The sequence below is a fragment of the Podarcis erhardii genome (genome assembly GCF_964252035.2).
Source record: "Podarcis erhardii genome assembly, chromosome: 5".
NCBI lineage: Eukaryota > Metazoa > Chordata > Lepidosauria > Squamata > Lacertidae > Podarcis > Podarcis erhardii.
In genome coordinates, this window is record NC_138509.1 from 30,774,922 (window position 1) to 30,802,902 (window position 27,981).

The 27,981-nt window shown below is 45.8% G+C and overlaps 1 protein-coding gene across 2 annotated transcripts; it reads right to left on the reverse strand.

Moving 5' to 3' along the window:
- On the reverse strand, positions 1-26,694 carry SLC29A3 (solute carrier family 29 member 3; the record flags this gene model as incomplete). 2 transcript variants are annotated; one of them, XM_081862051.1, is made up of 6 exons in its annotated part: positions 1-1,289; positions 3,110-3,272; positions 4,805-5,031; positions 9,306-9,388; positions 24,269-24,567; positions 26,611-26,694. In XM_081862051.1, coding segments are annotated over 6 exons (1,449 nt in total). In that variant the 3' UTR covers positions 1-613. The 2 variants fall into 2 exon arrangements, with proteins under 2 accessions (XP_081718177.1, XP_081718176.1); XM_081862050.1 differs by lacking the exon at positions 26,611-26,694 and having other exon boundaries at positions 24,269-24,619.
- Positions 26,695-27,981: the final 1,287 nt, after the last annotated feature.

The window sequence follows — 27,981 nt, forward strand, 5'->3', positions numbered from 1 at the left end:
CAAGAATCCAGCATTTAATTTCCCAGTATCCTTGGCAAAATGTAAGTGGTTCCTTTTCCCATTGATCCTGTAAGGCAAAATATGTACAAGTACAAAAAACATTACGAACAAACACACTGTTAAACATGACACAGAAAATGGGGAAAGTCTCAAGCGACGCATCGCAAGTGTGTGAATTTGGCCCCTGTATTTTGTGATATGCTTCTAAGCATCTTCCCTGCTGCTACAGTCAAGAGAGTTCGGATCACGTCCTGAAACAAGGAAATGGTTGCTTTCTGAACATGATTGAAAAATAAAAATAAATAAAATCCTTGTACAGTTGTACCTTGGAAGTCAAACAGAATCTGTTCCGGAAGTCCGTTCGACTTCCAAAATGTTCGAAAACCAAAGCGCGGCTTCTGATTGGCTGCAGGAAGCTTCTATAGCCAATCGGAAGCTGCGAAAGCCCCATCGGACATTCAGCTTCCAAAAATCATTTGAAAACCAGAACACTCACTTCCGGGTTTGCGGCGTTCGGGAGCCAACATGTTCGAGAACTAAGCTGTTTGAAAACCAAGGTACAACCGCACCCCAAAGCTCAGGGGATGGACTTGAATCTTCCCCTTGCTTCCTTCTACATGAGGTGGACAGCAAGAACCGAGAAGACGGATCCCAAAGCCAGCCCCAACTGCAAGAACATCATCATCAATACTCCGGCTGCCTCTGACAGCTCTTTTGGTGTGACTTTGGGGCCATACATCATGGCTAATGTATTCAGGTAGCCGTTGCTGAATCCGAGCAATACTGTGAAGACCACCGGATAGGCATCCTGGGTGAAGAAGACCTTCGTGATGTGCTTCCGAGGTTGGAAGTTGCACAGCATGAAGACTGGCACGAAGAAAGTTCTCAGCAGGACCAGAGTCGGCAGCAACTTGCTCTTTGGTCCAGGGGCCTGGATCCAGATGGTGATCTGCCGTCCGCACCAGTCGGCAAAATTGTACAGAAGGAAACTAGTGAGGGGTGTGAAGTACTTGTCCGTCCATAAGCTCCCTGGGACCTTGTCGACAGACTCTATGCTGGATGAGATTGCAGGGAAGATGATGATAGAGATGAAGTAGACGTAGAAGACGCAGAAGCCCAGCACGCCCATCTCCTTTAGGATGGATCTCAAGGGAGGGATTCTTCCTCTCTGGTTTCTGTCTGGGGGAAGCAGGCTGGTGTTGCCTGTGGCTGTATCACCATCCTCCAAATAGTCACTAGGCAAGACACATGGTGGCTGCGTGCTGCCCTGTCGCCTTTCCATATAGTACCTGAAATAAAAGAGGCACAGAAAAAAGGCTAGTGTCAGGAAGCCCAACAAAGATGGCAAAACTAGGGACTGAAACGGAAAGGAGATAATCATCAAAGAGGGCAACAGTGCCAGAAGCCACGGTTTGTATATGGTTCGATCCTTTGGAAGCAGCTGAAGGATCTCAGGTGGCACAACAAATCTCTGGCTTGCCACTGCTAGTCAGAGAAGACTAATACTTTGTTTGTGTTGTGAGTCATTTATTCAAGGTCCTGTAGCTTGGGGAGTGTATGAATGAGTCAGGAGTGTCTGAGCAGACGCGACAACAGAGGAGGACGCTGGTGGATCCTATTCCAATGATCCATGTTATGGAGAAGCATGGAGTGCTGAGACGGGAGGGCTGGACATATGGGAGATCTAGACAGCCACAGACCATCTCTTCTACATCAGCCCCTTGCCAGCATGGTCAACGGTAAGGGATGATGGGACCCATAGCAGAGCAACATCTGGAGAGCACAACTTTGGCTGCCCCTGCTTTAAAGGCACATCTGCATTCCTATCCCTATCTTGCAGATCTGCGGTGAAGACTCAAGAGATAGTGGCCTGCCAAGCAAGACTAGAGATCTGACAACTTGTCCTCTTAGCCACTACAACACCAGCTGACAGTGAGTCTCTGGGTGGCAACAGCACTACCTCCCTAGCTGTCAGGCGGCTGCCAGCAACTCCCATGACGCCCAGGAACATACAAAGACAAGGAAATGATTCTTACCATCCATTTTTATTCAGTGTTCACAGAGAGGCTTTGGAACCCAGCCTCTTGGATAATGATGCTGTCCCGAGTGAATCTCCACCCTGACCCCACCCATCTCTCCAACTTCCTCATTTGTCATCCCTACGGGTGCTGACAAGCGCCCTCTACCTTTGAGCTCTTTGCTCTTCTACATTCAAGGCTTGCCGGGTTCTGGGAGAGGGGGGTCTGAAATGCTTTCTAAAGACAGTGTGTCTGTCATCTGTCGCCCCCCTGGTGTTTCCTCTATCTCTTCCCCCTCTCCCATTATTTCCCAACTTTCCCTCTCATCTGCCTGAGCTGTGACCTCCCTTAAACCCCTCTTCCTCTTCTCTGGAAGAGTCAGGCTGGGGAGGCGGTCTCCACCATTCCTTCTCTGCCCAGTCCCTGATAATAGCAGAGGCAGGGAGGCGATATAGACAGGAGGAATTCTGCAGAGATCAGATAAGAATCCACATAAAGCTCCTCACCAAGTATCCTGCGTCATAGGAGACTACCTCTAAGGCAACAGCGGCCTTAATTGGTACCAGGAAATTAGCAGGCAATGGCTCACAAGCTTGTTATTTTCAACCTACAGTTAGAAAACACACTGGGACTGGCCTGCGTCACTTAAGCGAGAGCTACGAACCATAGTGATTTCAAGAAGTCTCGTAGCAACAGCGTGAATGCTAGATTCAGAAGCAGCTCTGCCACAAGGCTGATACAGCTTGCTGGCCCCGGGGCGTTAGGGTTAGAAGCCACAGTCACCAGCACTATCTAAGTGGTTCATAGCTTCTCAAGCAACCATGTTTGTGTGTGTGTGTGTGTGTGTGTGTGTGTGTGTGTGTATCTGTGTGCACCGTGGTAAATCCCACAGTTCCTGTCTGCTTTTCTTTTTAATCAAATCAGGAAGTTCAGCTGGAGAGAGCAAACAGGGGGAAAGAGTCAGCACATTTTCCACTTAGGGCAGAAGGGGACCTCCACAAAAAGGCAGGAAGCATCGAGAGGAAGCTGTTTTGGAACTCAGCCATTAAGGTACACGCTGCGTGGCAACCTGATGGTCCAAGGGGATTTACCTGGAATACTCCAGCTTGGGAAGGATCAAGTACATCCCAATACACAGAATAACGAAGAGGTCTGCTGTCAGGAAGTAGGCCAAAGCACTGTCTGTAACATCAGGTGCCGCTGCCAGATCCACCACCAATGCCACGGCGCTCACTGTTCCTCCCATGGCCTGACCTACATGGCGAGGAAAGAGGGCGAGGAAGGAGAACAAAAGTCAACGAACTGTGAAATAAGCCCTGGCCTATCCTGGGTCTGCCAGAGCCAGACACTTGCAGTAGGGAGTGGCTCTGAATGAGACAAGCTGGAACTGGGGAAAGTGACAAAAGCAGTAATTAGGGAAGTTCGCAGTTCAGCTGCATTTGCTCTGCAGTGTTATCTAGCCAGAGATCCTGCGATTTTGGTTTGTTCTGCTCACAACCGATTTACCTTTGGCCACTTGTGTCCTTGCTCTTATTAACTTGTGGGGTTTTTTTCTTCATCCCAAGACCCTCTTCTCACATGCATGTCTTGGATTAACAATGGTAACATCCCATTGTGAGGTTTGAGAAGGGTTAGCTTTTGTTTCACAGCAAAACCACACAAGTGTTGAAGGATTTCTGCATTTGAGCAATGACACTCTTGCAAGAATCATCAGGTTCCCTTCCCGCCTCCCCAGAAAAAAAACATTTATGTAATGATGGCTTCATGTAATTGTTTTTTTCACACACAAAAAAGCAAGTAAATCAACAGGGAAATGTCACCAAGCCATGCTTAAAAACCACCCCAATTTCTAGAAGGGCTAAGCTTAAATTGTTTTGACTGAGACTGGATGAAAAATGTACGGGCACAATTCCACCCCGACTTGCAATTCTGCGAAATAGCGTTTCTGTGGTCTAGTGGGTAAAGCCTTTTGGCCTCCTGGTTTTGTTGCCAAATTGTTTCTTTTATGCAGGCAGAGTGTGGCTTTCTTGATCTGCACTAAAAATAAAGATATGCTCCAGTACTCTGCAAATACTGGGAGGTTTCCAACAGGGGGTCTGGCGAAAGTCTGCACAGTGGGTCAACCCCCCCTAATAACATTCTTTGCTACGGCCTAGGAAAAAAAAGAAAACCTGAAACCTCTGTATTGATTTTAGCATCTCTCTTCCCACCTCGTCTCTCTCAAAGCACATTTCCAGTGTTATCAACGTCTGCTAAACCTCGAGGGGCCTCATCATTCATAGCTGCAAACTTGGAACTCATCAGTTATGGAAATGAATGTTAATGCTGAATATGAAATGAGACAATGCAAAGTTTCATATTTTTTCCCTGAGATATAAACAAACAGAGAGCTGAATGCAGATGTTTTCTTGTCGTACGAAAAGTTAACTCTGTTTTCCCAAACCGAAATACTGCAAGGCTGGACCTCTGAGGAAGAAATAAGAACCAAGGAAAGTGGGCGGAGGGGGGAAATCCACATAAACCGGAGAGTCAGCTTGCTTAATCTGCTGAGCTTCCTTCGGAACTTCCGCCCGACAACACTGTGCGGTTCTTTATTTTCAAAAAGTCATCTTCTGTTAACTTCGTTCAGACTGAATGCATCGTCATGGGACTAGGCGCTGCCAAAACCTCAAGCCTAAAAGACAGCACATGCATCCTGCCCACGAAGAAAATTTAAAGCAATTGGAGAAGCCCTGTCTCATGTGCTACAGTTTCCAACCGGGGGCATCACAGGGAGGAGACTTAACCTGAAATCAGCGCTTGGGAATTCCGCATGGGAAAGCTTCCCGTCAGGCCGAAGACGCTGCTGCTGAAGATGGTGGCAGCGCTGCTGGAGACAACCACGCAGACGATGGTGATGACAAAGAAACCCGAAGTCCAGGCGGAGGTGTCCACTTTCACCAGCACGGTGATCACCACCAAGGCAGCCAGCATGGTGACCAAGGAGGAGAGAATGCGCACGCTGACAGAGACCCTGGAGGAGAAAAGCAAGCGGGGTTATAGCATGTGGCTTCTGTGCAAGAAGAGCCCCCTGTTCTTTTCCTTCTATCCTCCTGACTGGGTGTTGCTCAGCAGCACCAAACGGAAGGACACACGAGGCACAGGAGATGTCCCAGGCAATGAGGAGGTGGGGAAAGGCAGAGGGAAGGAGAACCACGTTGCACAAATCAAGAGAGAATACCAGCGGCAGAGGCAGGAACCGAGGAGCCCCGTTCTGGCTTCTCACGGCTGGGTGTGCAATGCGCCGTCTCCCCTGAGAGCCAAGTGCTCAGCCTAAACACATCAATTTGTGCAGAAACCTACATTCAGAGGCAAATATACCAGTTAGCATTGAGATGTTACAATGAAAGGGTACGTTGAGCAGGTTCACTAAGGGAAAACGGGGCTTTTGAGATCTTTCCTACATCCAAAATCAAAACAAGGCCAAGTGCATACCCGAATAAGACTGCTAATCTGTCCTCCCCCCCCCATCTATCTGCTATAAACAAATGGGCCCTGCGTTTAAAACTAAGCCTTCCAGCTCTTTTCTAGCTGAAAGTGCCACAAGAGGTGACTTGCCTTTGCACCCAAGCCAAGAGAAGCAGCAGGCATGACGCTACCCTTCCTACATCAGTGTTGCTGCTGCTGGTGGAATGGGGGCAGTGGCAGCAGAAGCACAGGACTGGCTCTTCTGTGTGCCCACACAGCCCCAACCTCACCCTGCCCCATTGCCACACCATCCGGGTACGCAGCAAGAACTCTGGTGCTGGGGCACTCGCCTTAAAAGGGCCATTTTACTCTCTCACACAGAGAAAAGCCCAGCTCTGCTAGTAAATGCACACTCATTGGGGGGCTTCAGCCAACCACAATTCCACAAGGAGCATACCTAGACAATGCACATGTTTGCATTTCACATTTCAAAGAGTATTCTTCAGCTTCACCCTTAAAAAGACAATGTGTGATATGCTTCACTCCACCTGTTGCCTATCACAGTTTGCATTTTTTCCCCATGTGAATCTGAAGAGGATTCTTCATAGAATTGAGATTCTTCATAGAATTTTTTTTATAGAATTGTAGAGTTGGAAGGGACCCCATGGATCATCTAGTCCAACCCCCTGCAATGCAGGAGCTTGCAGATGTCCCATACAGGGATTGAACCTGCAACCCTGGCGTTATCAGCACCACACTCTAACCAACTGAGCTATCCAGGTGTAAAGCAGGGCCTCTCAAGCAGGGCTGCAGGGTGAAATGGACCAGTAGCTTTGTTTCTGGGATAGACTTTGTCTTTTATGCATTTACCTTAATTGTGGAGCATCTTATTATTACAGCGCCTGAATGCAGTCTTTTTGTGCAGGAAATTCAACATTCTGTCTCACGACAAATGGAAACTTCCATATTTTCCACGCTGCTTTGTCGAGTTGAAAAGAGTTGTCTGTACTTCTCTCTGGCTGACTCCAAATCTGATACTCACTTTAATCAGCGTTTAGTTGCAAAAGGGGGGAAACGTGGCATTTCCTCCATGCCTCCCGCAATGCCTTGCTACAAGCACTGTCCATGAGCCGCCTAGTTATGCCTCCTGTTCGTAAGGAAGGCTGCTGATACGAGAGCCCTCCAATGACTTAAAGGAAGCCAGGTAACTAGAGAGATGAACCAGAGTATGTGCTGCTGCTCTCAACTAATGTTGCAGAGATGGCAGAACCACTTACAAAGAACTTGGGGCTAAAATGGGTGGGTGAGGAAGGGCTTGGAACAATAAGCATCCCCCCCCCATTTATATCAAATGTACAGATTCTACTTTTCTCCCATCAGTCTTTTCTTGATCTACTGTCTCCATCAACCCTGCCAAGTTGGAAATGCCCATTTGCAACAGAAATCACAACAGCAACAGGCAGCAATAACAGGAATGAAGCCTGCCTGGGGAATACTGCAGCCTGGGGAATAGCAATCGCATGCTTATCACTACAAGATAATTAGCTGCCTGAACAGGGAGGTTACTTATTATAGACAATGAAGACTTGACTGGCTCCCTTTCAACAGAGAGGGCAGGAAAGGAGAAAAAAAAGGCAGAAAATGACCAAGATTCTAGCAGCGAATGGGCATTCTATTTCTCTTTTAGGGATAAGAGACTACAGTTCAAACATCCTCTTGTGATATACATCCTCCTTTTAAGAGGCTCCAGATGGGATACGCTCCATGCCACGTCACTTCACAAGTTAGAGATGTTGTCTGCCTGGCTCAGGGACTCCCTGAGAAATGCAACCTGTTTGCATGCAACAGTTCCAGAAAGACACAATAAGGAAGCAGAATGGATTGGGTAAACAGAAGCACCACTTTTTGCACACTGAACATGTTAGTTCCTTCCTCGCTCTCTTCTCCCACCCCCCAAAAAATGTCACCTTCACCCACACAGTCAGGAAATCCATTTCAAAAGCATCATCATATTTTAGCCACGAGAGCAGATGCCCTTAACAAGGGTGGAGCACAGAGTAGTCATAAGTTACTCTCTGGAGGCAACTGAACTACAGGGAACTGATTTGCTCAGGAGTTTCCATAAATGCAAGCCAGCCTCATGTGTATTTATGACGCCGAAAACTTAGCATAATAAAACACTTATTGATTATGGATGTGCCACTCAGCAGAATCAACAATGTGCCAAAGATAAATGAATGCTACATTTAAAATGTAATGCATTAAGCACATAATGGCTTTTGCGAAATGGTTTTCCAACCTGGAGAATATTTAAGAAGAGGAGGAGGAGCAGGCGTTCCTATCTCTGGGTGCCCTTCCTTTTTTGCCTTCTGCTTCTTTCCACTTCCAAGGCATAATTTGGAAAACAACTACCGTCGCCACCCGTGTTTTCTGTTTTCTGTATTCTGCAATAAAACAGCAGTACCAATGCAGAACATTTGGGCATTAACATTCAGAGAGCTCCATTTAAGCAAACGAGAGCTTTCTCCACTGGAAGATTCTGGAGAACAAGTCTCAGATGTACAGCAGGTGCATTGCGCGGCCACCCCTGGGATTTTCAGGTGGCTTTCCACAGTTTCATTGCTGAAGTGCGCAAAGAATAAGGAAGATGAAAAAGCATCGGCATCCCTAGAACATCACAGGCACAGAAACTACAGCTCCTGCTCGGCAGGCAGCTAAGGAGCTCCAGCACTGGAGTCCTAGTGCAAAGATTTTGACCCAGGAGTTGGGGAGAACTACACAGTGTTGTTTCTCCAGTTCTCTTGGCAGGGGGTGGTGGATATGAAAGAGGAATATCCCTCTGTGCCAGGACCAAACCCTGGCCTCTGTTTACTAGACACAAGAAAGTCCGCATGCAAGAGAGATAGGCCTGATGTAGAAAAAAGGAATCACAGGAAGTGGTCTCTCGAGGGAATGCAATGAGCGAGATGCAAGCTTCTAGGCTATGTGAGAATTTGAGGTTTTAAGTTTGAATAGAAGGGCAAAAGTCTTGAAACTTTATGTGCAAACCTCTGTCTGTCTGTCTGTCTGTCTGTCTGTCGCTCTAGCTCTCTTCTACCTGTGAACAGATGCTGAATAGACTGTACTGCAGTGGTGTCCAAACATTTTTCAAAGAGGGCCAGATGTGATGAAGCAAAGGGCCGTCAGGGCCGATCAAGGGGCCAACCAAGGTTGTTAACCTTTTCTTAGGGTTGAAGTTGTTGAGCTTTTTTTAGGGTCCCCAAAATGGACGTTGGACATGCCTGCTGTACTGTGATTGTCTCATCCTGGGATAACTTGGCTGTCTGCAATATCCTGATTTAGTGGCAGGGGGAGCTTTTAATTGCCTATCAGTGTGTAGTTAAAGTGTAATACGTGGCAATGGTCAGCTGTACGAGCTCATTGCTTGGATGCTGATCTGCCCATTGAATACAATCTCAAGCTGCTAAACGTTTATCTTCCCTTCCCCTTGAATGCCGCTACCCTGGCTCTCATTCTCTTCCTACATTAGGCTACAGGCACATCTGTTCAGGATGAAGTGGCAGACTTGGAAGTTTGCTAGCCTCCCGCAACTGGCATCGCCTGAACAATTTCGGATACTGCCTGCCATCGTCTTGGGACTAAATTACAAGATGTGACCGCTCTCAGAAGCTTCTCTGCTTCTCAGGGTTTTCTGGCTAAACCGATTTGCCCATCAAGCGTTTTTTAGCCCACTGCTGTGCTAACGCTACAGTCTCGGGGGTGGGGGGTGGGGGGAGAGGTGGCGTGGCCAGGATTGCACAGAGGGGAGAAAATGGTCATGACTAATGCAGTTGCACTTACTTGTTGACTAGCAGGAAGTTCCCAATCAAGCACAGCACAGACGGCACAGTGGAAGCCATGGAAATGTAGCTTTCAAAGAAGTCCTAAGGAAGGGAGGAAAAGTGTGTCAAAGAGGGTTGCAAAAACTATGCCTCAGAAAGAACAAAAAGACATGACATGGCTTGTCCCTGAGGCTCCCTGTCACAAGTCGCAGGCACAGCAGCCCAAGGTCACGGCTTCGAAGCGCCCTGAAGCTTGCAGGGCTGCAGACTTTGCAAAGTGATTAACCCCACACCACTCAATTTGTTTAACCAAGGAGCATGTCTGCTATTGGGAACCTCAAAGTCACCCCTTGCTGTATTACTGGCCACTCCACAGTGTGAATCACATTGTGACCTTTTTCTTAGTTCTCATTAAGAAAGGTTAAAAACACAAGGGGGGGGGAGGGCTCCTCCTTTTTCTTCTATGAATTGGGCCAGTAGTCAAGATACACAATGTGAACAACTGGGCTAAATTCTCCGCCACAGAAGGCCTGTAATTTAAGATGAAGCCTTTTGTCTGTGATAAGAAATGGCTGTCCCAGGTGAGGGCAAATGTGGCATTTTTTACGAAAGAGATTTCATGGGAGAACAAGAAATGAAATGAGGCACTGGGGACAGGAGTCTACGTTACTTGGAATCTCTGTGTTTATTCAGAAGACGCAAAGTTTTAGCGCTTAGGAAGGGAGGTTTTAAACCATGTGGGCAAATGTCTACAGAAATCCCATAGTATCCTGCCTGCCTGCCCTGCATCCACACTTGTGCCTCTGTTAGTAATTTGTGGCATCCTAAATTGCTGTTTAGGGGACGCGGGTGGCGCTGTTAGTTAAACCACAGAGCCTAGGGCTTGCCGATCAGAAGGTCAGCGGTTCGAATCCCCGTGACGGGGTGAGCTCCCGTTGTTTGGTCCCTGCTCCTGCCAACCTAGCAGTTCGAAAGCACGTCAAAGTGCAAGTAGATAAATAGGTACCGCTCCGGCGGGAAGGTAAACGGCGTTTCCGTGCGCTGCTCTGGTTCGCCAGAAGCGGCTTAGTCATGCTGGCCACATGACCTGGAAGCTGTACGCCGGCTCCCTCAGCCAATAAAGCGAGATGAGCGGCACAACCCCAGAGTCGGCCACGACTGGACCTAACGGTCAGGGGTCCCTTTACCTTTGAATTGCTGTTTACAAAGACTACCCTGTCCACTCATTTGGAAGTGACCAGGCAAGGAAGCTTTTACAGCCTGGGAAAAAGTTACCTCTCCTCACTTTTTCAGTCTTCCAGTGTCCCACAAATTACTAATGTGGGAATGTGTGGATACAGGCAGGTTGGCAAACACTTTTATAGGCTAGTAACTTGTGTGGACTTATTTATAGGAAGTGATTCAGCTGCCCTGCAAATCAAGACGGTCTTCTATTTTACTGCTGCTTAATTCTCCCAAACTTCTCTTCTCTCCCCGCATACGGGAGAACAGAGAATCCCGACAAGAGCTCATCACCTCGATGTGAGCTTGTGTGCACCGAATAGGCTCTGGAAAATTCCAGACAAGCTGGGTGCATTGATCTCAATCGCATTTTCAAGATGTATTTTCTTTGATCTCCTGTATCAGCCCAATAAGCCTTCAGTGACCAGCGCTCTAAATCAATGAAAACTGAGGTTCATAATGAGATGGTGGGTGGAGAGAGAATGGCCCAGTATTAGCCACAGCTTCTCCAGCACAATGCAATAATTTCAGGCAAAATTATTAGTTAAATAGTTAAATATATACGTTTTGTCTTTTTTCTAAAGGGGGAAAAATTGCCCAGTGGTGTTAGCAAAAAGTCTGCCCCGTGCTGCCAAGATGCTTTTGCAAAGTGGCTTTTTATTCAGCTTAAACTCGGCAGCAGAAGCAGCTGGGTTCCTGCTGGGCTAAAAAAGCAGTTCAAGCCCTGGGTGACGGAGCAAGGCACTAGAGCGTTACCTGGATCACAGGGCATGAAATTAGCAGCAGCCAGCAGGTTGGAGCCAAGAATAGCTTGCAGTTGTGAGCTCATCTTCAGATAGCCGAGACCTGCTTCTAACGAGTCTGTGCGGGGCCAACGAACTCCCCCCCCCCCCCGCTGCTCACTCATCACACCCCAACACCGAACGCCCGGACAGAAGCTGACTCCCAAAGCAAGCTGCTCTGTTGGAAATTTCAATAGCTGTGAAAGGGCAACCGCGCCCATCAGTTGCCCAGATTCACAGTTCTGTCGACCGGATTTTGAATGATGGCACATCCCTATTTTATTTTGTTTCGTTAGCGCTTTTTAGGAAGTGATTATAGTCAAAGAGGCAGAGCTATGCATGCCAAGGTTTCTTATTGGCTACAGATTGTGGTTAGCAAGGAAAGAGCTAAACCATGAGTCTGGGTTCAGGCAGCATGTTAAGTCAAACCTTGAGTTAGCTCAACCTGGCATGGGAATAGAAAAGGCCAGGGAGGAGCAATATGTCTGCGAGCTTCTCTCCAGGAGGCCACACACTCATGTGGTCCTGCTTTAAGTCACAGTTTTGCTTACTGTGTCTTGAGACCCTGCTCTCTGGCTGCCAGTTTGTTTCCAGGCAGAATTCAAACAGCAGGTCTGGGTATCTAGAGCACTGAATGACCTGGGATCAGAGTAACCAAAGGTCTGTCTGCTTCCATACTATGAACCTCCCTAACTGATGAGATCTCCGTTCTTCTGTGTGGACCTTGTGGTGGAAAGGTGGGGTATAAAATATTTGTGTATATATATTAAAAAGTGGGAATCTTATTCTCCAAGGCTTCCAATGTTTTATACGGGCACCACCCACATATTTCCTAGCTTATCTTTGCAACCTTGAAAACAAAAGAGCTTAAGATATAGCCAAAACTCCCAGACGGGTGATTTCTGCACACCATGTTCTATATATTTCTGTTCTGGCATGGAATCGGGAAAGACACACAGCCCTGATCACAAGGCAGGCTTAGATAAAGCAGGTCCTTGTGCAGGAGAAGTTTCATGGCTCAATGAAAAGGACACATGCACTGAATGCAGGTGGCCCCAGGTTCAAAACACAGTAGCTCCAGGGCTGGAAACGTCCCCTATCGGAAACCCTAAAAAGCCACTAGCAGACAGTGCAGGCAATACTGATGGGCCACAGACCTGATTTAGCAAAACAGCATCTTCCTATGAGACCCCGCTCCTATCAGATGCACCATGCTATACATCCAGCTTGCTATGTGAACCTGCCAGCATCACCTTTGCATTTCCTGATTCCAAGGTGTATCCAGCATTAGCCTAAGACGCACCTGTTAAGCACCTGAAGTGTGCAACCACTGGCAGTGAGAAGAAGGGAGGCTAAAAAGAACTAACTCCATCACCCATGGTGACCAATTTAGCTTACTGTACAGGCTGAAGGAAGTTAAGGAAACACTATGCAAGGATGCCATATAGCACTCCAACACCCAAGTCATGACACTCTCCGCAAAAGGCCAATGGTGATGTGGTCTAAAGCTCAGGGGTTGTCTGACACTAGGTTAGGTTGGATGTCCCACCTTGTTTCCTGATCAAACCTTTAATTTCCCTGTGCCTTGATTTCTTCCTCTTTGTAGAACTGCGGCGTTCGCACCAGTTCCCCACAGTCATTTGTTATTAGGAGAAATTACTGACTGTGCTGCACCCTGAGAAACCACCAGATGGAAGGAACTATAATTAAACAGCAGACTGCAGGAGATTGCTCTGCTTTGCAGGGCCTGGTTCCAACTGGTGCTTAATTTTTAGAAGAGGAGGCAGAGATGCCAGGGCTCCAGCCTCTCCAGAAGCATCACGGCTTTTCGATCTGGAAGCCCTCCTTCCTAGCAATGCGCAGCTCTCTGCACTTTCTGTAGTGCTGAGGTTACTCCATGCCTGCTCAGAGATCTTTTCAGTTATTCTTTTGCCACACGTTTCAGGGCCGAGCGGTTCAGAGGATGGTTAGAGACATGGAAAAAGCAAGGAACTGGTGAAGGAACTGAAGTCACTTCCACATCATACACCTGGGAAGTGTAAACAAAACAAATTCCTTCCAGTAGCACTGGAAGGAATTTGTTTTGTTTTGACTATGGCAGACCAACACGGCTACCTATCTGTAACTGGGAAGTGTAGTTTGTTATGGGTGCTGACCTCACAGAGCTACAATTCCCAGTACTAGTAACAAACTACAGACCCCAGGATTCTCCATGAACGTGATAGAAGAATGCTTTAAATATATGGCATAGATGTGACCCAGGTATATTTAGCTGGGACAAGAGAAGACTAAGGGGGAGGGGGATGTGATAGCCCTCTTAAAATCCCCGAAGGACTGCCAAACAGAGGGGAAAGCCTTGTCCACTAGGTACCTCAGAGGATAGAACTAGATTTAACCTGTTCAAGTAGGGTAGATTAGGAAAAACCTCTTGAGAGTAAGAGAAGTTGGGCAAGGGAACCAATTACCTAGAGAGGTGCTGGGCTCTTCCTCACTGCAGGCCTTCTGGCAGAGGCCTGACAGTCATCTCTTGGGCATGTTCTAGCTCTGTATTTCCTGCACCCAGCAGATGATTGAACCAGACACCTACAAGGCCCTCTCCAACTCTATGATCCCATATGTGAGAGTGGAATGGCTGGTGAGCCATTAAGATCAGGCTCTAGTCTTGGACTCCTGAAAATGGGTTATCCGTGGCACCAAATCTGGGCTGCTATGTCAATACATTAAAAGGCAACAACAAAATGTTCTGTGACTTTACTAGGCCATTAGTGCAAGCCAGTGCTTTCTCAAATAATAGGTCAGGCCTCCCCAGCAGGCTGCCAAGGCTTCTTGCTGTGCAATCAACTTGGCATGTTGGACATATATGCACATTAGGCCCCTTTTGCTGGCGTTTCATTTTGCTTGCGCATATCTGGCAATAACACCGGTGTTATTAAAATTCCTGTGCAATGGCAATTCAGCTACAACCATTCTTCAAAGTGTAAGTGCCGAGAAATATTTAAAGCCTCCATTTTCCATTGTTCTTTAGGAAGAGCAGACTCCTTTGGCTTGATCATTCATCCACTTCGAGGCAAATCATGCAAAGCAGAGCAGAGAACAAAGCTATGGGCTCTAGTACAGGAAGGTACTGAAAGGGCAGGCTTCCAGACCAGAAAAAAATGCTTGACGTTAAATGTTCTTAGTGCATTCCACTCAAGAAAGCATAAGCAAATGCAAAGACTCAAATGACGTGCAGGTGAGAAAGGAGCCCATCCCTAGTACAAAATAGAAGTTCATGGCATAACCCAAATTCTGCATAAAGAAAAGCCACATTGTGCACTATTGCATTTATTTTATTGCTTGTTGCAGGCAGTGCATTCTGCTTCTCTTTAGACCAGGAATGCTGTCCAAATGTCTGCCGGCTCCAAACAGCATGGACCCCAATGATGAGACTTGGAAGGTGCCATGTCAGCCATATTTGTAGGGCACTGAATCCCTCATCCCCAGTGTAGCAGAAAACTTATTCAGGAATAAATTCAGCTTCTGTGATTTACTAGACACCACGCCCTTCATTTTCAAGTCTATCTTTATACCTATAAGGTTTAGAAACTTGTTTTTGTCACGTACACACCCCTCAAAGGTTTTGGAGATGCTTAACTCTACCTCCAATGACACAACCTGCACTCAAAAGAGTGTTACCAGCAGTGGCATAGATATACATGCGACACCTCCAACAAGTCCCACCAAAGTGCACAGTACACTTCTCTAGGGGGAAACGAGGCAACATGCCTCTTCCTGACTCTGCAAAGCGATCCTGTCTCTTGCATCAGCTAAAAACCTGTTCCTTCCAAATGTCAAAGGGCAGGAGAGGAGAATAAGGGGTTGTGTCACTGCTGACTTAGCTGTTTATGTCACATGGATAAAGCATTTCGTTTTTCAGGGTTAGCAAGCCAGCACTTTCCATAAGCAATAAAATTCACTTAGTGGTTTCCTTAGCTCATACTTCTTCCAGTCCAGCCCCCTCAATGCCCTTGTTTAAAGTAGGCCATGTTGCAAGACTGGCTGTATTATGTAAACCTGAGGCCGTGTGTGTGTGTGTGTGTGTGTGTGTGTGTGTGGATCCATATGTAACTTTCATTAACAGCATTTCAGATACATGACCACACTTACTTCTTCCTGCGTATAGCCATAAAAGCTCCCACACAAAAATAAGTCAATTTTACAAAGATGCCACTTGGGAACATTAAAAACAACCAATCAAGTCCACTTGTGCTACTTTAGCTCATTCTCCAAGGCAAGCGTTATATATTCAAGATTGCACTAAAACCTAAAGACCTTTTCTGCACTGGTAAGAGTTGCCCTAAATGCAATAATAAACTAACAAACCTGACGCCATCCGTGCTGATTCACGCTAGCCTGCTGATTTCAATGGGACTTTCTAAGCAAGAATAGTTAACAGTGCAACCTGGGTTGCCTTTAAAAACAAAACAACTTTCCAAACTTAACACCTCAAATTCTAGGGGAATCATTAACAGCCTGACTGACTCATTATTTGCATATCTTAGCATTCTGAGACGGAAAGCATTTAGACACATCTCTGCTTGCAAGACAGTCACAGGTATATGTCACGCAACTCCCAGGCGAAACATATTCCCATCTCTCTCTTCTCAGGCAGCATGCTAAATCCTCCTCACAGTCCCACTTCAGATACTGCGCTCTCCTGACCTCAGAACAATGAAGTGGGTTTCTTAGAAAATACTGAACTGGAAAACAAAAGAGGACCATTCTGCTATGTGAGGAATCTGCACAGAGTAATTGTCAGTTTGTGCTGGGAAATTTTTCTGACGTCCCAGCAAGTGATCTAAATCAACAAGCTTATTTTGCTTGCATTTAATAAACAAAGATACAGTGGTACCGCTGGTTACATACTTAATTCGTTTCGGAGGTCCGTTCTTAACCTGAAACTGTTCTTAACCTGAAGCACCACTTTAGCTAATGGGGCCTCCTGCTGCTGCCGCGCAGCCACCACGCAATTTCTGTTCTCATCCTGAAGCAAAGTTCTTAACTCAAGGTAATATTTCTGGGTTAGCGGAGACTGTAACCTGAAGCGTATGTAACCCGAAGTACCACTGTACAAACTTTGAAACTGTCTGATCTTGCTCAATAGCTATTTGCAGCCAGCATCCATTCACTTTTACTAATGAACTTGTGAAACACCCCCCCCCCACCCCCACCCCCCCGTAGAAAAAATAAAGCACTGGAATGTTTTCCAGAAACTGTTCAGTCACATGTCACTGCTTGAGAATGTATTGTGGAAAATGATACCACTTAACTCTCTAATTCTCCCCCTCCCCAAGCCCCCCCCCCCCGTTTGCTGTTTTGTAGAATTGGAGCCTCATCTACTATGAGCCAATCAGCGTTTATCTTGCTCCATGCAGCAAACATGGATTAGACTGAATTAGAAACCTCTCATCTTGGATATAATTTAGTTGGGGACTCAGGTATGCGGTCCTCACATACAAACAACATTACGTAAGAAGAATTCTGCTAGATCAGGCTAAAAGCCCACGAGTCCAGCATTCTGTTCTCAGTGGCTACCTTATCTTTCTCTTAAACAGCTCAGTCATTCCTCAGCTTATCTTGATGGCCCATTTGAAGTATTAGCCAAGAGATTCTTTTAGGACACCCAAATCAGAATCTAATCTTGTTTGTGAGGAGTTCTGCTGGAAATTGGGTATGGGGCAATGAACTAAACGTTATATATTAATTGAGCCGAGCTCCAAATAAAGATAAGTTTATCATCCATCTGAACCTGGGAATCAGGTCAGCTTGCCACAGGAAACCACGAGTGGTGAGGTCACCTGTCTTTTGGAAGACCTATAAACATGAAAAATGTTGGGTTTATTTTGATGTGGTGGGAACCACCTTCTCCTCTCTTTTGCTGACGAAAGACTGTCTTCTTGCTGTGGGGTCACAGAATGGGAGAGTCAGAAGGGACTCTGAGGTCTAGTCCAACCCCCTAAAATTCAGGAATCTCAATTAGATAATACATGACAGGTGGCCATCCAACCTCTCCTTAAAAACATCAAATGGTGGCAAGTCCACCACCTTCTGACAGTCCATTTCACTGTCAGACAGCTCTTACAGCCTGAAAGTTTCTCCTGTTTAGTCGGAATCTCCTTTCCTGCAACTTGAAGCCATTGGTTCGGGTTCTGCACTCCGGAGCAGGAGAAAAGAAGCTTGCTCCAACTTCCATGTGATAGGTATTTAGATATTTGAAGATGCCTATCTATCATGTCTCCTCTCAGCCTCTCCTCTTTTCCAGGCTAAGCATACCCAATTCCCTCAACCATTCCTCATAAGGCTTAGCTTCCAGACCTGTTATCATCTGTGTTGCCCTCCTCTGCACAAGGTTCAGCTTGTCGATATCATTCTTAAATTGTGGTGCCCAGAACTGGACACAGTACTCCAGGTGTGGTCTGACCAAAGCAGAATAGAGCTTAATCAGCATACGACACTTCTGTTGATGCAACCTAGAACAGCATTAGCCTTTTGGGGGGGGGAGGGGGGAGCTGCTGTTCCAGACTGTTGACTCATGTGAAGCTTGTGGTGTACTAAGACTAGGGGTCAGCAAACTTTTTCAGCAGGGGGCCAGTCAACTGTCCTTCAGATCTTGTGTGGGGCCGGACTATATGGGGGGGGGGGTGTGAACAAATTCCTACGCCCCACAAATAACCCAGAGATGAAATTTAAATAAAAGCACACATTCTACTCATGTAAAAACAGGCTGATTCCTGGACCGTCAGAAGGCCGGATTTAGACAGCGATTGGGCCGGATCTGGCCCCGGGCCTTAGTTTGCCTACCCATGACTAAGACCACCAGAGGAGGTCAGGCAGCTGGTGGGGTGGGTCTCTGAAAGACAGCATTGCTAGGGGAGCATTTTACCTCAGAGAAGGGGTGTCCAGGGTTTCCAGACATGAAGCGGCTGCGGAAAATAAATGTTCAGTCTCACTATTAAAATAAGTCAAGAGAAACAGGTTCAATAAAGTGAAACCAGGTCAAAATTCACAGCGCCAAACCCTTCAGTGTCAGATCTTTCCTTGAGGGCACCAGGAGACAGCCTGCTAGTGATCAAATACTTCTCACCTAAAGTGTTACGTGATCTCACAGGAGTGGCTATATTTGATGGCTCAGTACATTAATCCCTGCATATACCCCCACATCAGCTTGTTAAATCTGCATGGTGCTTTGTGACCCTTCACGACGAAGAACAAATATCCTCAAGTTGCTATTAGATCATGGAGGGATTGATGAAGTCTAGAGTGGGTAAACAGCAGCGTTTCTAGGCTGAATGAGCTGACGTTAGACCACCATTTCTGCACTTTCTTGGACTAATGGCAATATAGCATCATTGCAGGGTTTCCCTGCCCCCCTTTTCTGCGCGAAAGTTGTTTCCCAATTAGGAAAACACTTCCCAATACTGGGATGCATTTATAACAGAGAGGTTAGGCTGGCCTCAACTAGAGCCAGGGCTTTTTCGGCTGCGGCTCCAACCTGGTGGAACGCTCTGTCACAAGAGGCAAGGGCCCTGAAGGACTTGACATCTTTCCGCAGGGCCTGCAAGACAGAGCTGTTCCACCAGGCCTTTGGTCAGGGCACAGCCTGACTCCCTCCTTTGGCAATCTTTACAAAACTTTAGTTTATGGTTGCCATCAATTTTGATTTTACTGTAATTAATTTTTATAATGTTTTTATAATGTTGCACTGTTTTAGTGTTGTTTAGTTTTTAGTGTTGTTCCTAGTTTGTAGGAATAATGGTATCTTTGTTTGTTTTTGTGAATGCATCGATGGCAATAATTCAAGCCTATGTTCTCTGGGAAGGGGAATCACCAGCAAGAAAATAAAGTACAACTCAAACTGATCACGCATGAAGTTTGTTGGATTGCCTTAGGCAAATCAAATCAGTCTCAACTCCCTATTTGAAATATGGAGATAGCAACACCGGCCTTACAGGGCTATTGAAAAGATTGCAGATAAAAGTACTTAATATTTATATTTCAAACCCTTCTTATTATGGTTTTATAACTGCTTTTAATGGTGATATCACTGCTGCTGATTTTTAGGGTTTTACTGTCTCCACTGAGTTATCTTAAATGTTTTGAAGGTACAAACTAACAGAGCATTGGTACTCAAGTCTCATTGGTCCAATCTCAGAGCAAGATCTACTAGCTACAGATGCCACATAAGCAGAGGTCCACTGACCACTTCATACTGGAAACTCAGGTGAATCATTTTGTTCTGCAATCCACTTATATGTAAACTTGGCCAGAGAAGCACTAGGCTTTGTCAAGAAAGTGAGGATTTTCAGTGGAGCTGCAAAATCAAGCATGTTAATTTTATTCGTGCCGGAATTTCAGAAGCTTAACACTTCAAAACAGAACCTTGCATTAAAAACAAACAAACATGGGAAGCCCAGTAAAATTTGAAGTTGCCCGTCATAAGAGACGTGCCAATGTTCTCTTGGGAGAAGTTACCTACTTTGCTAAAGAGAAATAAAAAATCCAAGGGAAGGAAAGCAACTAGGAATTAAGGAGGAAAACAACAGTGCGGGACCACTGGAGCGTTCGCATCAGAACGCCAATCCCGTGAATCAAGAAGCAACAAACTTCTAAGCTTGCACGCCAAGACAAGAGGCTCCCTGCTGCAGCCGGCAGCCTGTTCACACCTGCCAGTGTTTTGGAAAAAGCCATAAAGTACAGCAGGCAGCTTGCAGAATTCCAAACAGGTGCTAAGAGGGTTTTCACTTTGGAAAAGCTGGACTATAATGGGCACCTGTAGACTTCTACTGCCATGCCCGCGTCTCCACTTTTTAAACACCTGCGTCATTGGCGTTGTGGCAGCACGGAATCCGGAAGTAGGCAGACATAGGAGGGCCATACATTTCAAATTACATGCCAGTAATTACTGTTGATTGCCCACTGTGCCCTCCCCTTTCCTGAGCCCTCTAAGCACGCAACAGCAAAACAGCAAAACTAATCTTGCAGCTAACATAGGCATGTTAAGTCTCTCACTTCATGCTGGGCTATGAAGAGGAAATGCAAGCACTGTAGTTCGCACTTTCTCCAAAACCCAAGCCAAACTGAGACAACACACACACTGTCTTCTCCTGAGTTGTCTGCCATGGCAGAGGCACTGGGGACAAGCAGGGCTTCCCCTCCCATTATGCAAAGTGTTGACAAAGGCAAGAAGAAGCAAGAGTGTTTTTCACTGCTTATTCTAACAACCTCCAATGTCTGGAATTAAGCAAGGCAGGCCAGTGTTGGGAAGGTGGTGCTAGGCTTTGAGAACAAAACAGAAGTTTGTCTATATTTTGTATGGCTCATTCCAATTCATAGAATCGTAGAGTTGGAAAGGACCCATGGGTCATCTAGTCCAACCCCCTGCAATGCAGGAATCTTTTGCCCAATGTGGGGCTCGAACCCACAACCCCAAGATTAAAGAGTCTCAGGCTCTACCAACTGAGCTATCCCAGCAGTCACCACTACCACATTCATAACAAAATTAATGCAACTGTTGCATGTCAGCATGGGGTTGTCATTGCTTTGCATGACAGGCAAAATTCACAAAGAATTAGAACCGATTCTCAAAGCACTAAGCAAAAACCTCTGGCGTTGAAAGCGAATGTATCAGGTTTGCTGCTCACCGTACTTCATTGAACATACCCCTGGGATGTCCTATCGATGAACATTCCCTCCTTCCCCTTTCTCACACTGATCCCTTGTGCAGAAACACCTGCACACAGACTATAAATAGCTAATATTTTCAAGTGACATTTCGATCAGAAAGCGGAGTAGGCCTTCCTGCTTTTGCAATTTAAGGCCCTATGTTTACTCTGTTCCCTCTGGGGTCCCCTTTGCGAGATCAAGGTTTATTTATTTATTTTACACTTTTCTCAATGTAGTGTTTCCAACAGCCAGCCATCATCGCTCAGCCTGCCCTATCAGAACTCTGTTTTAATCCTCACTATAGTACTTTGCAATCTGACAGATAGGCTGGTAAGCCTCTGTTAGAGCTTGATAGCACTTGCGAAAATTGGTTTTCCCAGACAGCTGTTGCAACCCATTCTGCAGGACCTGGGCCTGTAGCAAATGCTGGAATCATCGTGACATTCAGAAAGGACTGGGGGAGAAACTGCTGCTATGCAGTGGCAAGGCAACTTTTTCAACTTTGAAGGTTACAAGGGAAACAAGTGATAAGCCCAAAACACACAGCTAAATTGCAGGTGCCTTTTTCCCTTTGCATGCAAAAGATCCATAGTGTGTTGAGAGGCCTGTGATATCTTGTTCTATTTTGCTAATTTTTGAGGAGGTTTGTCTCTTAAGGTGTGCTTTCTCTTTTATGCAAGCTCCTTTGGTGCAAAAGATCTGTAGATCCACCTCTGGGATCTCCATTTAGGGCTGGGAAGGACCCCTGCCTGAATCCCTAGAGAGCTTCTACCACTCAGTGCATATGACAAGAAGCTAGATGGCCTCACACCGAATAAGGAAGCTTCCTATTTTTATGTTATTTACCCTAAAGTGTTTTTATGTTATTTACCCTAAAGTGTTTTTATGTTATTTACCCTAAAGTGAGAAATGAGACAAGTGTCAGGCAAAGTGGGGAAGACACGTGCGATTTTGGATGGAAACTGGCATTAAAGCTGAAACTTGCCAGGCTGTTCTAAAGTTAAGGCAAGCATCTTGGAGGCTATCCCTGTAGCAAAAATAATTATATGGGGAACAGCTCTTGGCATTCACTGGAGCTGCAGGAAGCATCCTAGCCTGCAACACCCTAGCAAATGCTCACTGGGTCCCGTGAAAGCTTGCGGTGCTAAAACATTTAAAAAAATATTTTCCCCCAAAGACAATGCCTAGAGGTGGGCCGCTACTGTTCGCACTTTACAGGCAAGCGTAAACTCCATCCATTCATCAATCCACTTCTCATGTAGTACCAGAGTGATCCAGTTCTGGTTTCCCCAGATAGGAGACAAGTAAATACTGAGTCCATGCTACCCTTTTTAACTTGAAAGTTAATCAAACCTCCAGAATGCCATTCCTTTGTCCTACTACAGTGGTACCTCTGGATACAAACGGGATCCGTTCCGGAGCCACATTCGCATCCTGAAGCGAACGCAACCCACGTCTGCACATGCACGGGTCACAATTCGCCGTTTCCACGCATGACGTCATTTTGAGCATCTGCGCATGCGCGAGCGGCGAAACCCAAAAATAACATGCCCCGTTACTTCCGGGTTGCTGCAGAGCGTAACCTGAAAACGCTCAACCTGAAGCACATTTAACCCGAGGTATGACTGTATTTCTGAGTTAGAGTTTATACAACATGGCAGAAGTCTTGGGAGTAGTATGCACTGGGCTGCCAAGAGCTGCAACCATAATCCCATCTGTACCTTTTCAAAAAGGTGAAAAATTCCTAACTTGAGCTGCAATACTGTGATGTGTGTGGATCTTTCACTGGACACTAAACAGCAGCAACAATTATGCAGCTAGACAATTGTCATGCTACGCGCATTACAGCGAAAGTCCCTATACACCTGTGAGATTAATGCCATGAGATGCTGGCAAGTTTCGAAAGCAGCGTATTCTATGTTATCACACACAGCCAAGCCTCTTATTTAGAGGTTCTGCAATTCATCCCCTTCCTTATTCCTCACATACCTTTACAACTATATGAATCAGAATTCCCTATGCAATGATGGAGAAGTTTATCAAATTTCCAACAAAACTATTTAAAACTTTTAGGAGGCTGCCTAATTTATTTAAGGAATAAATTAAGCTGCCTAACTTATTTTAAGCACTGAATTGAACTGATTGACTCTTAAGTTCCAGCATTAGCTTTTTAAGAGCCTGGACAAGCAAACTCTCAGGGTTTCCAATCTGCCCCCAGTTATGAAACCAGACTTTGAGTCCATCAGAGCACCTGGATAACAAAGGCCTTAAGAGAAATTGTGGGAAAACATTTGCTGCTCCCCTTGTGAGAGAAATCTGAAACAGTCTCATCTCCCTCCAGTCCCAGCCTAGCCTGAGTGGGGGAGGAAGGAGGGAAAACCACACATAAAATATCAGAGTGGCAGCAAAATCCAAAAATTACTTATGCACTTTCTTTTGTCTGTCATGAGTCCTGCAAATCATCAGTTTCACTTATCAAACCAACAGATGGTTGGAAGTGTTGGGATCCAACTCAGCTTGCACTGAAGGCTGACATGTGCATGGGAAAGAGGAGAGTGAGGAAAAACCCTTAAAGTTTCCTAGACTGCCCTTTCTGACCTAACCTGTGCTGACCTTCCCTCCGGTACTAGACTAATACCCTTAGGGTTGCTGACCTCATTTCCTACTTCCTTCTACTTCATCCTCACCTTGGAAAAGGAAACATCTACTTTGGATCTCTCTGCATGCAAGATGCAAGCACAGCTTGAGACGCAACAGCAAGCATAGCTCATTGCATCTCCCAGGTTAGGCAGAACCAGGATCTTTCCTATCAAGCACGTATTTCCTGTAATAAATGTAGCTTTTTTATTTTCCTAAACTCAGAATCTCACTGTGACTATATCCAGGGTAAAGTGTGCTCCTCCAATAGGGATTCAGTATTAAGTTTGACTTCTGCTGAGTGTTTTAACTCAAAATACTTAGAAACCCGATTCCCACACTGGGCAACCACATGCCTCTGAGAAGCCCACAAAGAGGACCAATATAGTGCAAGAGGGGTGAAAAGAAGATGTCCGTATCTCTTTTCTTCACTGTCATATTTCCTAAACTAAAAAAGCCCCAAATGCTGGATTATGGACACCACGTGCGCAACGTATTTGCAAAAACAAACCAGAGCTCTCTTCCATAAGGGAAAGTCTTGTCCTCCATAAGGATTAAGACATCAAATTCATGCACTAAGCTCACAGAGAAAGAAAAGGGTTAACACAGCCAAGTTAAAACCTGAATTCCCAAGACTTACACGAACATCTGAAGTTCCCTGCTCTGCTGGAGAGACTTCTTCTGAGCAGTTCTGAAGTTTGTACATCCAGTAATTCTTTGCAGTGATGATGAAGTTCAAAGGCAAGAGAGAGCTAGTCCCCAGAAGGAAGAAAATAATGTAGGTGCCATTGAAGTGATCTTTAGGCTTGTGAAAACCGTGTCTGTTTCCCTCTGGCTCCTCGAACAGGGGTGTCTCTTCTTGGGTAGTGACATCCACCGGTTTGTACAAAGAGTTCGCACTGTGGTGGTAGCCATCTTGTTCCTCCAAATCAACAGCCACTTTTAGGATAAATTGAAGATGTGTGAAAGTTATGGTCACATAGCATGACATTGTCACTAGCCCTTTGACCCCTATAATAATACCACCAGTCTCTCTTACAGGGATATGGTACACTGAGAGAAGGTGCACCTGAACATTTCAAGCGAGCTATATAAATGCTTATTAATATTAAGAAATACAACCCATTGGGTTGCCATAGAAAGCTGCAGCAACAGCTGCAAGCATCCCAAATAAATCTGTGTTAAAAGGACAAGAGTCCCTGAATTCAAAGAAACTCCTTTGGTGTTCCAGAAGAGAAGCAGTTACTGTGTGCTTATGCATAATGGAACACTGAGGCCTGCTGCAGCCTAAACAGGTCTTTAGAAGGGCCTGTGCAAAATGCTCTTATTTAAAATAATGTTAAATATATTCTGAAATATTCACATGTTTTCAAACAGGATTCATGGAGTTTGCTTTTGCTTTACTGTATGAAATAGTTGAACTGCTAGCTGCTGCGAGTCTTCAGGGAAGGCAGGGTGAAAGTTTGTTAAAATGTTTGTAAGAGAGGGAGAAGAAAGTGAAGGGACAGGATCTTGTGGAAGTAGTTACCTTAGAATTAAATTTTTGATCAAATGACTCTTGTTAAGTTTTTAAGCAATCTCCATTCTTCTAAGCCCTCCTGTCCAGGTCATCAAAACAAGAATTAATGGAGTGGGGGGAGAGTAGAAGAGGTTCCCTTTTGAAATATGTGGCTGAAGCATGTTATTCCTAGGGGAGCTGGGGAATATTTTGAGGCCAACCCACAGTGAAGAGAAATGGCAAAATGACATCTTTCATTGGGCCAATCAGTCGCTCAGTAAGATGTGGAAGCTTTTTAGTTACACAAAAGTGCTTTGCCGGAAAGCAATCGATGCTTAATGTATGCTCGGTATGATTAAAAGAAAAATAAAATATGCCACGTGGGCAAATAAACTCTGGGAGCCAATCCAGGAATTTCCTTTCCTTTCAAGAAAGGTGGGCTCTCACGGAAAGTCCCACCTACAATACAAACCTAGCTTCACTGCCTAAAAAAATGAATAATAATAATAATAATAATAATAAATTTTATTTATATCCCGCCCTCCCCAGCCGAAGCCGGGCTCAGGGCGGCTAACAACACTAAAACAGTACAACATTATAAAAACATTATAAAAATTAATTAAAATCAAAATTATGGAAGACATCTGTAGGTCATCTCAGGACTTGGGATTTGCAAAACATGGCATTCTTCACACTGGCTTTTTGACACTTGAGAAACATTTTTTTTAGGCCCCACTCTATTCTTGCGACTGCAATTTGCTTTAAAACGTTTTAAATACTGTATTTTTAAATTGCTGTCACCTGCCTTGGGAACTTATGGTAAAGGGTGGATAAGAAATGGAATTAGTATCATTAATACACTGCATTAATACATTAATACAATGATAGTACAGTGTACTATCATTAGTACACTGGGTACTCAGCACCCTTGACCAGCCTAGGATACTGGGCAGCTGAGGAAGAGGCTATTTGCTGTTCTCTCAGAAAACATGTTTTGGCCTGGCTTTGAGGGGGACCCATAAAATGCATGTTGGGTCCCCCTCAAGCCTTACAAACCCTGATAGGCAACACTAAGGAAGCCAAAAGTGGGGGGGGGGGGTCTTGGTGAAGCCTCTCCGTAGGAAAAATCCTGGTTGCCCCCCACCCCAAGTGGCCTTGGTCTCGACTGAAAAGGTGCATCTTGCGCACGGGAAGCTGCCCGGGCCCCTCACTCCAGGAGTGCGGGGCAGGAAATGCACTCTGCACATGCTCCGCGCTGCCGCCGGCAAACACCCCAACCTCGGATTTCACGGCGAGTTTCCGAGACCGAAACAAAGTGCGGCGGGAGGAGGAGCAAAGGCCGGGGGAAGAGGAGGAGAAGCAGCAGCAGGCGGAAAAGGAGTCGCAGGTAGAGAGCAAAGGCGAAGAGAGGCGCAGCCGCAAAACCCCCGGCGGAAAGGGCCCCGTGGCCTGAGGGCCCCGCGGAAGAAGGCGCCGCCACTTACTGTCGCCGGCCCTGCGCGCCTCCCCATCTGCTCGGAGCACAGGCTCCGCCGGCCCTCGCGCCAAAGCCACGCCCGCCGCCGCCGCCGCGCAGCGCCGCCTCCTCCGCTGCTCCCTCCTCCTCCTGCGCGGGGGCTTCTGCGAGGGTCGGGCAAGCGCTGCTCCCTTTCATCCCCCCCGGAAGGTGTTCCTTAGCTCTTCTTGGAAACAGGCTAACAATTATTTCTAATACTACTAACAATAAGCATTCCTTTTGTGCGCAGTGGGCACAGGTCCCGACTGCTGCCCTGATTCAGGAATCTCTATCTGGATCTAAGTATATCAGATCAGTTCCCCCTAAAATATTTCAGGGCACCCCAAAATTGGTGGGCATGATATTGCCATTCAAATAGGGTGCGCGCGTGTGTGCACTGTGTCATGTGATCATACCTATCCCTCCCCGAATATTTTATTCAAGTTGGCACCCCTAATTCATTTCCAAAGCCCCTTCCCTACTTGCCTCGCTGTACCTAATACTCAGTTCAGGAATCCCATGTATTTACAGTGAGACTTCCGGATATACGACGATATAATAATAATAATAATAATAATAATAATAATAATAATAATAGATTATATACGACGATATAATAGTAGTGGTAGTAGTAGTAATAGTAATGAAACGGGTCCCGCAGATGCCTGGTGTCAGACTCCGCCTATAGATTCTTGGGTGCTGGGGACGGGGGTTTAATCAGCACTGGCAGGCTGGGCTTGTTTTTCTGCCAGGCAAAAGGGCAGAGGGACGTGATGGCCCTGCCATTAAGTGACCTACAAGACGAAATGTGATTTGAAACGCAGCAGGGGAAAATAAGCTCCCTGCGCTTTGGGCCACTACTGTGTAGACAGCCTTAGTGTCACCATTTACTGCAATCAATGGACTCTTCCAATACATGTCCTGCCTTCCCCAACTCCTTCCTCTTTAATCTTTAAGGATCTTAATAATTTCTAGACAACCTGCTGTGTAGGGTAATTCTTTACACATACTCTTACATTGAGCCAAAATGGGGTTATAGATGTTAAGAAGAAATGTTTGTTATGTTTTGTTTTAAACCTATTTCTCCAGTCTAGTCCCCTTGGAGGTGGTAAAACTACATCTAGGCCATTATCACTTCAGATTGAATTTTTTTTTTAATCACTGCACATAGAAAATTAGCATCTCAAGGGAAAGGTTGGACTAGAACCTTTCTTCCTGAAATCCAATTTTCTGTCTAGAGAGGATTTCTTAAAAATGCTGTGCCTGCAGTCTGATATGGTACAACCCAGACAGGTTTGCTCTGTGAGAATTAGGCCTCAGTCCACACTTTTTAAAAAATAGCTGTTTCTCTTCCTCTTTA